The 12,073-nt window shown below is 47.1% G+C and overlaps 1 protein-coding gene across 9 annotated transcripts in view; it reads right to left on the bottom strand.

Annotated features, from left to right (window-relative positions):
- Positions 1–8,966: 8,966 nt before the first annotated feature.
- Positions 8,967–12,073, bottom strand: part of LOC135918587 (beta-1,4-N-acetylgalactosaminyltransferase bre-4-like) — a 74,385-nt gene continuing 71,278 nt past the window's right edge. For 8 of the 9 annotated variants that reach the window (XM_065452217.1, XM_070533999.1, XM_065452207.1 and 5 more), the window contains one exon: positions 8,967–9,864. In XM_065452217.1, the coding sequence (XP_065308289.1) occupies positions 9,711–9,864 (154 nt within the window). In that variant the 3' untranslated portion in view covers positions 8,967–9,710. The remainder of the gene's footprint in view (positions 9,865–12,073) is intronic. The other variant, XM_070534001.1, reaches the window with a different exon arrangement.

The following is a 12,073-nucleotide window of genomic DNA, read 5'->3' as shown; positions in this document are numbered from 1 at the left end:
CGCACCTGCGTAAAGAATAACGAGTTTAACAACTCTGCTCTTCCAAGAGGCGCTCACCTTTGGAACGACCTTCATAGCAGATAGCTTATGACAGTAACGAAAATAGCTTCCGGCTTCTTCTAAAAATGCATTTTTTTTCAAAATCTACAAAAGCTATTACTTTTCTCATTGCCTTTTCCATTATTGATGTGCAAACATACGTTGCACGCTGCATTGACATAGCATAATTATGTCCCGCTCGCTCTGCAGTTATACTGATTATCTTTTACTGTGTGAAATTTGTTCTTGAATGAGCGGTCGCGTTTAAAAGCGTTGGGTTTGCTCCTTGTACATATTGTAACTCTATAATACTTTACATTAGGGCATCTTATCCTGCGTTTTTGGTATGTGTATTCACATACATATTCTAATTATTGTTTGTTATTGTTGTTATGTTGTTGTTTGTTATATTGTTAATTGTTTGTTATAATCTTTTATTGTACTCTCCCTCCCCACATAATGAGTATAAGGGCCTGTAAGGTATCGCTAAATATATCGCAACCGCTTATCGAGTCGGTAACGGATTACGCAGCTTCCGTCCTAGCCTCAAAGGCAGTACCACATTCAAGTTGCAAAATGCTGCTAACAAACATCGTAGATAGTCGCATGACTGCGACAATCCGAAAGGTTCCCTGACGTTCATGTCGTTCAAATCGTGCAACATGATTTCCACTAAATCGGGAATCCTTCAATCATGTAATGAAATTGCTTACCTAGCTGAAGCAAAGCGGTGTTGTCGCTGCCGTTCAGGCAAAACACGATCCGAGATTCTCCACTCGAACACTATCCTTTAAAGGGACACTAAAGTACTTCTTCTGCATCAGTAAATTACCGTTCCATAACACCAAAACCACCACTCTTATAACGATAAAACGTTTGGCAAGCCAGAAAAAGCGCAAGAACGAAAAATGGGTGGCGACGCCTACTTAAGTTCCCGCACCTGGGGGCTGTGACGTCTTGGAATTCTAGGGCATCTTCTAGGGCCTACTAATTACATATAGCGGTACAGATTGACTACAACGTGTTCTAAAGGAACCAAATATTAAACATGGCAAGTTTCGGGAACCTTTATTCAGCCAACGCGGCCCAAATTCGAAAACATACTTTGGAATCCCTGACGCCACGGTGACGTACCGGCGCTGGGGTTTCGGCGCGAAATTAAAATACTGATACTTGTACCGTCATTTTGTCATCTAATAATCAAACTATTTTTTTTAAATGACTGCCTGCAGGGTTCTCAAACAACGCTTCATTAGTCTAAGCTGATTTTTTATTTCGCTTCAGTGTCCCTTTAACCAAGCGAACGGCACGAACAAACCGCCGCCACCGCTGCCGAAAGTTTCGAAATCGGCAAAAAGACCGCGAAGCGGTGCTGTTGGCACCATTGCATGTGGCGCCACCTGCGCTGCCGACGCTGGGCTTGAATAAGGTTGTCTAATCTTTTCACATGCATATATGTTTTCCCTTTAAAACAATTTTAATGCACAGCTATGTTTTATAACAGCATACATTTTATTTTGTAGTTAATCTTTATGTACATATTAAATTGCACGCCCCCTTTGCGGGTTGCAAGACGCAGCTTGCTATCAATGTGGAGCCAGATTTGAACCAGCGAACGAGCGCGCTTGAAAATGTGCGTAAGAAATCTGTGAAGGATAGGTTTTGGCGCGCTCCATTTGTGATGCTGATTACGCTACAAGGTCGTTCATATGTGCTATCAACACGAGTGTCCCATGAGCTCTTCCGAAGCATGGGGGCAACTTCCGCGCTTACAACATTGACTGTTTTCGACCCCCCCCCCCCCTTACGTTCACTCTATGTACTGGTGAACCGCCCACCCCATTCCATGGTTTAGGCTGCCCTGAATCCTCCCGGGCAATGCCTTCGTAATTCTGACACTTTTTCTAAGCAATTGTGTTCACCATGGCTAGAAGCATATGGCTTGGACACGTCAAGTGCTAGCCATGGTGCTTAATTTTTTTATATATGACAGAATATACGCAAAGTGCACCTACGTCCAGGCGAGCGGCAGTCTTGCGTGTATTCGCTGTCTTCTTTCCGCTTGAAAAAGTACCTTTATGAGGCACGTATTGAGCAAAAGAAAGCTGTATGGGGAGGTTCTTATGTTACTTTACAATTTTGTCGCTGACACTTTCCATCCAATTCTATTAATTGGGAACCTGATTGAATAATTACGACTAATTATTTAATTACGTGGAATGCAAAGATAATGTAACTACAAGCGACGGAAAACAACATTACCTCGTTTCTATCCAGCTACGTGGTATTTGCCTATTTTCAAAGCCTTGCGCGTGATAGTTGGGGCAGTAAAACACGTTGTAGGGCTAGTTGGTGCATAGCTTTCAATAGATGAAGCGCCAAAAGTGGCGGCCCACAAGAAGAAATACAGATAGGACAAGGCGCTTCCTGTCTTCCTGGCGCCTTGTCCTGTCTGTATTTCTTCTTGTGTGCCGTCACTTTTGGCGCTTCATCTATTGAAAATAGTTGGGGCACCCCGTTTGATTGGCAGGGAAGATTTAGTATAAAGCTTATGCGCTGTGGATGTCATTGGCTTGGACATTTGCGGGTTGTCATTCTCAAAAATACCGAGAAGTAGTTCAGTCAAGAACGTAAGATCTCGTTAGCGCCTTTGGCGTTGCGCTGCGAAGCACGAGGCCGTGTGATCAAATCTCTGCAGCGGCGGCTGCATTTCGATGGAGGCGAAACGCAAAAACGCCCGTGCCCCGTGCACTGGCGGCACTGTAAAGATCCTCAGGTGGTCAAAATTAATCAACAGTCCCCCACTACGGCACGCCTCATCATAAAATGGTGGTTTTATACGTAAAACCAAAGAATTTATTCATTCAAGATGTGGTCTGAGCAGCTTTGGCGCTTGAGTAACATAGTATCTACGCCATGCATGGGAACATATAATATACATATACCTAAATATATGTGGAGCCTCACGGCCGCCCCTACAGCTTGCTGTAGACTCCGAAAATCTGGCGGTAGTGTCCATGCAATTGATACCTCATTAAAATCCAGAAAGATAGCATCGTGCCGGGTGTTCTGACGCAAAATACATATTGAATTACGCTTCGTGCGCAGGCGCACCCCCCACGAGCAATGCCAGAGGTTTTACGCTAAATGTGCTATTTAACTTATTTTTATGGCGAAAGCCTTTATACACTCTTTGTACGGGCACTCTCAACTGCCATTGAGCGGATGGCAGTTAATGTCAGTGGTACTTTAGCCGAGTTTACACAGCAACTCCAACTGTCATAGACATCTTAACAATCGTTGGCCTCAGCGGAGGTAGAGGGTCACATTTCACAGTCAGACCCTGATCAAAGACAGCGAGTTGGACAGATGGCAGCCTCCATGGATGAAAACGTGCCACCCGCAGCTGCCGATGCTGCGAAGTGTTTCGTGAGGACAAGCTCCATGACGGACCTAGTGATAAATATCTTGGAGGACTATTTACCACAACTACGCGCTCATAAGCATATGCTCACGTTTATGACTCAATGACGGAGCGTTTCAACTAGGTGGCCGGCGGGACCTTTGTGACGTGAAAGCAGATACGGCACAAGGTAGAAAATTTAGAGCAACAGTGCAAGTACGGCAATAATTCGCACGTGAACGGATGGTTCTGGCGCTAGACTTTGGTATGAGCTGTACGCCTTGGCGCAACAGTCCTCGTGCAACGGTAGGCATCGTAGAGTTAGCGATATGCTGACTACACGCCGCAGTGGTCACATTGTCGGGTTATCGACAAGGCGTGTTTCGAATGCACATTACAGAAAATACTACAGTACTCTGGCAGTCTACTTATAGGTTGCCGGGCTGATGAGGTTGTGTTGTCACTACAACCGTATCACATTACCGCCACAGGTTACACACCTAGCATTTAAATTTCGCAGTCAAGTTCAGGAAGACTAGCGCTTAGACTACATACACAAAGAATAACAATACACACATTGCGCCGTCCTTCTCATTCTTCTCTGTGTATCCCGCCAAAGCGCTGGTAATCCAAAATTTCAAGTATGCTACGCCAACCGGCTAAAGTTTCTACCCTACTAATTTTTCATCGCCTCGCACACAAACATCGTATGAATCAAACTTTGCGATGAACTTTTCAGGAACGTAGGTTGTGGATAAATGCTCTGGACGCTCAACCTTATCAGTTGCTGACCCTTGTAACGTAAAACACGTGAAGGGTAGATCTATTGTTATGCACTCTGTTTGAAAGCTTCAGTTTTAATTGTAGAGTGCAGGGAAGGTCAGCAATAATAGTAATGAAATGGTAAAAAAAATTGTTCGCAAGCAATATGTAAAGACCACGTTTTTTTTTGTAGCTGTCAACTCGTCCATTTTTATACCGGGTATTAAAAAAAATATCTGCAAGAACTTTTGTATTAAGGGCTGTGTTTGGTATATCACATCTGTGCTTTCTTGATCCGCCTCTTTTTTTTCAGACAGAAGGGCAAGACGGCCCCTGGGTCAGCACCCGTGTGCTGGCCTCATTACAGCCGCCTGCATAGGTTTCTTGGAACCTTGCCGGCAAATGACCTCAGCCTCGTAGAAGAGAGCTTGCAGGTTAGACAACAATTATATGGTGTAAGAAGCGTTGGAATTATCCCTATGTATCATCATAAATGCATGATGCTTTAGAAATACGTACTAGTCATCTAAGTCAATGTGTTCTCCATATGCATGCACTTATTATAATAATGACGAATGCATCTTTACAGCTCAGGCAAAACAAGGACAAGAAGTTGGTTTGCGTAATAGCGCAGGTGAGATTAAAGAAATACAAGACGACCATGCAGGCTCCGACTTCAAAGCAATGTTTTTTCCAGTGGAAAATAACATTTTTAACACGCGTCACACCAGACAAATCCCCAAAAGCTACAGTGCAGCGTGCTTAGCAATAAAAAAATCACAAGAAAGGCGTCTTTGTTATAGGGACATGGGAAACGAGTTTTCAAAAAAGGATAATTCACTGTTTAGCAAGGTTATTGTTAGCCATCCTTCAATAACTTTGTCATGCCTGAGAGAAAACAAGAAGTTTATTTGAATCATAATATTCCAACGTGAAGGGCTCAAGTGCTTCCACATATTACCCGCGAGAAGGAGCCGCGATCATCAGTGCCCCTTGCTCCTGGTCGCGGAATTCGCAGTTGCTGCCAGAGCACAACGCCCCCCCTCCTCGTTTCCTCCCATCTCGCCATAGCCTTTCTCACGACGGAGTACAGTGGGTTTGCTATACGGTTTCTCTCTTCGCGCACACCAGGCTGAGCCGCCATCGTCCGCTTGTCTCGTGTGCATTCACTCGCACATACAGCATACGACGCGCGGCGACGGTGTTATCGCCCTTGAACTTCATACGTGACATCCCGGCGACGGCGATGACAAAAATGTGCCTGGAGTGACCATGTACTTCCTATAGCAATAGATTTGTCAGTATAGGGCGGGCACCAACTGAAGCAACACAGCGGTAGCTGGGGATCCCGGGACAGGGTTCTTTAGCTTATTCTGAAGCATGTTAATTATCAAGTAGATGCCCTCGTCGTTAAATGTACATATTGGTACGGTGGAAAAGAGGACCAGGTCGTCGACGGTAAAGACGACGAAGTGGCAACAGTCTCTCAGGGTTCTGTGCTGCTGTATATATACGCATCGTGTGAATACATCGTGTAAATAGTTTATACCCGTGACATTTTGGTGGAGCTGCGGGGTAGACATCTTTTTTCGTTATGCGTTAATCGACGCAGAATCTCCAATAACGGTGCTTTTTTTTTGACCAGCACGACAAGGGATGCCCAGGGACTTGAAGATGGCTCAATGATGTCTTTCGCTAGCATCTTGTCAACCGTTTTGATGACGTGACGCTCCGAAGCTGACACTCGGTAGGGTCGCCGATGGATGGGTGGATTGTCGCATGTATGTATACGATGTTTGACAAGTGACGTCTGGCCTAAGGGTCGGTTGGTCAGATCGAATATATCCTTGTAGGAAAGCAATAGACTACAGAGCTGTTCAGTCTCTGCAGGAGTAGGATCCGCGGTGATCATTTTCCTAATGTTGTTGTCAGTAAATTTAGCAGACCGGAAAGGCTCACAGGCAGCCTAGACGGCGAAGGTCTCACCGCAACCAACTTCGAAATGAGTGATTGTAGCCAGGGTGGTATCTTTGGGCAGAATTTGCTTAGCGAGCCCGAAATTCACCAGAGGGAGATACGTGCGATTGTCTGTGGCCCTCACTATTGTATGCGGAACGGTAACGTTGAGGGTGAGAACGATGGCAGTTATGGGAGCGACGATGCAATCACCATCGGGTATTGGCGTAGAAGGCGACATTTCGATTATATGAAGACCTGCGGTGGAACGTGAACAAAATCAGTCGGTCTTAGGCGAATTTCGTGTGGTCTCGGAGGTACGTCCAGCAGAGGCAGGTCAAGACGCACAGTACTTGCGGAACAATCGATGAGCGCTGAATTGGCGGAGAGAAAGTCTAGGCCTGAGGTCATGGGGGCATTGGTCAAGCACGGTGAAAAGAACGACAGTATGGCGGCCGGAAATACACGTGCAGTACACATTCCGACCACGGTCACCGTGCTAGCGTCGGCGATTCGTACGAACCGAATAATGGCAGGCGTAACAATTTTCTTTGAATGGCGGCGTAGGCGTCTAGTCATGTGCTCCGGTATCTATGAGTGCTGTGACGGGTGTGCCATCAACTTGGACGTCAAGAAGGTTATTTCTCGTAAACATCGTCAAAGGAGGATTTTGCGGCGAATGCGACATTGCAGCACCACCTCGAGGTGCCGCATTGCCTAGTTTTCCTGCTGGGACGGTCTTTGGTAGGTCGGCGACGGCGAGCGGTGAAGCTGGGGCGGAATCGGTCACGTTTCTCATCACTGCCGGAGCCGTTGGCCGTCCCCTTCTCGAACCACCTTCCGGAATGCAAGTTCGCCCCGAAGTTCCTCACCTCGTCGCTTCTATGACGCTTCCGACGCTACTACGTCGACTCGCCGCTATGCTCGCTCGCCCTCGCCTCAACCTCGTCAGCCAAGTCCGCCCCAGCTTCACCGCTCAACCGTACTTCAGGAGCTTCATGACGCCCCAACTGCCGGACACCTTGGCTTTGCTCGCACTTACGACCGCGTGCGCCGCCGCTTCTACTGGCCCGGCCTCGCACGCTCCGTACGGCGCTATGTAACTGCTTGCAAGCCCTGTCAACATCGCAAAAAGCCAGCAACGTTTCTTGCCGGGCACTTACAGGTGATCGACATTCTACCTGAGCCGTTCTTTCGCGTGGGTTTGGATCTCCTTGGCCATTTCCCCGAGTCCAGCTCCGGCGACAGGTGGATCGCTTTGGCTACTGATTCACTCGGGCACTTCCCGCGGGCTGAGCATCCGACGTCGCAGATTTCCTACTCCGGGATATCATTTTAGTACATAGAGCCCCGCGCCAGCTCCTTACTGACCGCGGCCGCACTTTCCTCTCCCAAGTCATCGCCGATATCCTACGATCATGTTCTACGAAGCACGAACTGACCACCTCCTATCATCCCCAGACCAACGGCCTTACTGAGCGACTTAATCGGACTATTACAGACATGCTATCGAAATTCGTTTCACCCGACCACAAGGACTGGGATGTGGCGCTGCCCTACGTCACGTTCGCCTATAATTCATCACGCCACGATACTGCTGGGCATTCCCCCTTTTACTTACTCTTCCATCGTGACCCACTATTACCATTGTACGCTTCCCTCCCCTTGATACAGTATCCGAGGACCGAGTATGCCCGCGACGTCATCGCCCACGCTGACGTTGCGCGCCAGCTTGCCCGTATTCGTCTGTTGGCTTCGCAGGAATCTCAACGACAGGATTACAATTGCCGCCATCGTGACATATATTTTTCACCAGGCTCTCGCGGGCTACTTTGGTTCCCTTGCCGCCGAGTGGAGCTCTCCTAGAAACTGCTCCCGTGCTACAAAGGCCCTTACCGTGTTCTTCGTCAAGTAACCAATGTCCCTTACGAGATAATCCCTGAGACCTCCGTCATGACACCCGGTTCCACATCACCTGACGTCGTACACGTCTCTCGGCTTAACCGTATTATTCCCTTACCGACGGCCCCATCTGAAGCACCAAGACGGTGCTTTTTCTGCCGGGGGTCGTGTTACGGTGGAAAAAAGGACCAAGTCGTCGATAATATAGACGACGAAGTGGCAACAGCCTCTCGGGGTTCTGTGCTGCTGTATATATACGCATCGTGTAAATACATCGTGCAAATAGTTTAAACCCGTGACAATGTATTCGTATGATTGACGATGATGATGACAATGCTGATGATGGTGACAATGACGGTGACGCCACACAAATGCTGGTACTGGTGCCAAACACCATTAAAACAGGTCGGTGTTAAACAAGGTCGGTGCTGAACACCGACCTTCACTGCTCATGGCAGTAATGGCAGTAAAGATCGCCGTTGCAGAGCTACAGGGATGACAGCAAAGAAAATTTTATTTTTCTCAGTTTCAGTATCAAAAACGACTATTGTCAGCTTCTTGCAATGCTTCCGCTTGTGTTTAAAACGTCAACTTTCGCGTGAAGGCTCCTGTATGTTTACATTAATTTTAACGGGACTTCTTGCACGCACCAAAATTTTGTTGCTGTTGGCCTGCAAAGCATAACTGCTGCCGCCACTTAAAACTACGATCCACTTCTTGTGCCCATTGCAATTAAACTTTGTAAGGTCTGGCGCTCCTGTTCTTGGCCATAGAGTCCGCGGTCATGGTCAGCACCCCCCCCCCTCCCCGCCCCCGATTTGTATATAGAGTGCCAGGCGGTAGAACATCCTTACCGTACTTGAGTAATCCGAGGCTCAAGGTGCGCAGAAGGCAAGAAAAAAAATTGCTGAGTTTTGTATGTTTATTTATTAAATTTATTATTCCTATGACGTGTGCGTAAAATATATCACCAAGTGTTTCGTTACTATCTCAGGCAAATAAAGAAATGATCGAATATCACAGTGGGAAGAGCTCACTCAAAATATCAGCTTACAAATCTTCGCAGAAACTGAGGCATCCGTTCATGTTGATGACACTAGATGTAGCTTATTACGATGAGAGTATATCTCTCTCTCTGTCTCTCTCTCTCACGCACACACACACACGCACGCATGCACACACACACACACACACACAAATCAGTTTTAAAAATATTTCATCTCACTGGTTTCGTGCCGCGGTCACTGCGAGTACATCAGTTTGCAGAGGTCGCTGCGAATGCACCCTAAATAAAGACATATCGCCCGACGAAAATGATAAGTATGTAAATTTAGGAGTAGTGGCACTCTGTTCTAAATAAGCCCTAGTATTGTGGAACATGTTAGACGGGGACAGCCTTTCAAATACGCAGCAGCGGGCGGTTTTTAGATAGTTGGTGTTGCATGGCTTCAGAAATGAAATGCAGCGCCGCAAAACGAAGACTGACAAGACGAAGACTGGCACTTGCCTTCTTCCTGTCACACTTCATCTTGCAGCTCTCTATCACACTTGCTATATAAGATATGCGACTTTGGCACGGAAAACTGACACGTGCCGTTATTTGTACATGCTGGACTACCGTGGAAGCGTGAGCCATAGAACGTCCCTTTCAATCTGCTCTTCTTGAAGGTCGTTCAGGCTCTCGGAGGTCAACCAATATCCAAGTGTAGAGCTTCTTAAAGGCCATGTCCAAGCGTCTGTACTTGAGACTGTTTAGACCGTCCGTGGTGACGCGGCTTGACCAGTTGTTGAGGAGCCCCATCCTGAAAATGTTTCACGCTGCCTTGAGACGAATACTTTCTGCACGAGCGTACAGCTTGTTGGCAAAGTACACAAACAATCGGGAGAAATAGAACTTACAGTTGCAACTAAAGGCGCATCCTTATGTGTACATTTGTGTACAGCTGGATCATTTCTCGTTCGGGTGCTGTAGAGTATCACCAGGAGGGGCAGCCAATCATAGAGCAAGCTAGCTAGCTTTTCATCGATAAGGTATTCCTAATTTCAATCGCAGTGCTGCAACAAGGTCCCCTTTACCTAATGTACTAAAGCATGTTTGCGTAAGTTCGGCAGCTTCACCCGCTGTCGTTTAAGGAAGCACTAGAACCTAACACTCAGTACATATTCCTTCCAAGTTTGGATAGTATTGACATCGCGCAAACAAGGCGAATACTCCGCTGCGTGAATCCCCGGTGCTTAATAAACGTACTGGGCTCCCAAGCAGACAGCTTCGCGGAGTAATGAAAAACTATATGAACACTAAACAAATCGCATAAGCACACTCTGTTGACATCCCTTGTTCCTCCCAGTACTCAGCACCATTCTTCTTGCATATACATTTCACGAGTCACATCACGAGCTTTTAATTCACGAAATAATTCACAGCCCTGCCGTCCAGTAAGTGTACGGGACGTTCGATAAGAACGAAAGATTGGTTTTCTTATGAAACTAACTCTTCAAAATCAAAATCTTTATTCAGCATTCTTCCGCGTATGACAAAGAGAATGCTCTGTTCAGTGGCAAAAATAAGCTAAACGATGGAATTTGGAGGTGTTCTAAGTAGCTTTTGTTTTATTTCAGTTTCTTAGTTTCCCCATTCGAAAAGAAAAGTACAAACACGAGAATGTAACGCCACTGTGAGCACTCAACTTCTCACGTTTCATAATGCCGTATGTCATTCACTGTCGTCACTTGTCATTACGCTTTTTATTTTTAGTTAATTACTTTATCTTTTTTAGGGCAAATAATTTAACACACGAACGTGTAGGAGACAGGCAGCACGAAACAACATGCACCTCGCTGCACTTAGGCGCGATGTCCTCAATGTATTGCGAAGACTGTTCCGCCAATGTTATTAAACGACAGTCATTAAAGTGGCGCTGAGCCACGTCTCAGCGTAGCCGTGCGTGACGCCTGGAGCTTGAAATCAGAGCGCGAAGTCACCATTCTCTCAGACGCTCCCTTCAACACAATTCTGCTCTTCGCTCTTTTCAGGACGCTTTATTTTCTAATATAGCAGATTCCCCTACGCGTCTGCTATTGGCTAATAGCTGACATCAATCAAGAAGGGTGTTTGGATCAGTGCGCTTCTTACTACTGTTGCTATGTATATTAATTGACGCAGTTTATTAAACAAGCTGAAGTAAGCGAAATTCTGCTTTCCAATTTCGGACATAATTACGTACTTCCGGATGAAGCCAACTTTCGTCTGCTCATGCGCGACCGCGGCCCCCCGCGGGGGGATTAAACTTTGGCCACCTTGCTTATCGGATTTCTAGCCGTCGGGTCTCGCTAATTTATACTAGTTTTCAACACTCAACTAGCCTCAAAACCGCGCGAAACTCAGACGACGCTCACGCTTGCCAGCGCTCACTCCTAGCCGCTCCTGGTTGGATGCCTTGGCAGACTTCGCTTCGCATTGAGGTATTGATAGCGCTTCAAAAGTGCGCTGGTTGGAGGATGTGGCTACTGTCCGTCTGGTCAAACTGCGGCAGGACAAAGCCAGTCCGCAGCTCGTAGCACGGACAGACAGGAGCATATGAGCGCCAGCGGGCACTCAAGGCCTGTCGTGCACATAGCAAACGCTGTGCATACGCGCTTCTGTTGCATGTGGCTGCGGTCTCCTACGTGGCGTAGACACCGTGACCGGCGCGGGTTTGCCTCGACGAGTCCACTGGTTAAGCGTATTGCGACTTGCTGAGGACGCCGGCGTTTGGCGTGGCGTAGGCACCAAAATCAGAAATAGCGGCGTCGACGCGAACATCCGAAATGAAATTTGAACTACGGTGACGTTGAGTCACCGCGGTGCCGTCACCCCTCTCCGCCGTAACCTTCGCAGTGCAAGTCATTGAAGAAGGAGCGGAAGCACCGCGACGGGGTTGTTTGGTTGCCAATAGCTCTGCTTCTCCAGAACGGAATGGACACTTATTGCGGCAAAGTATTTCTGAAATAGTCTAGTTTAACTTAAAATGC

The sequence above is a fragment of the Dermacentor albipictus genome, chromosome 2, assembly GCF_038994185.2.
Source record: "Dermacentor albipictus isolate Rhodes 1998 colony chromosome 2, USDA_Dalb.pri_finalv2, whole genome shotgun sequence".
Classification (NCBI taxonomy): domain Eukaryota; kingdom Metazoa; phylum Arthropoda; class Arachnida; order Ixodida; family Ixodidae; genus Dermacentor; species Dermacentor albipictus.
Note: the sequence above shows the minus strand (reverse complement) of the source record. Positions and strands in the feature narration are given on the sequence as shown.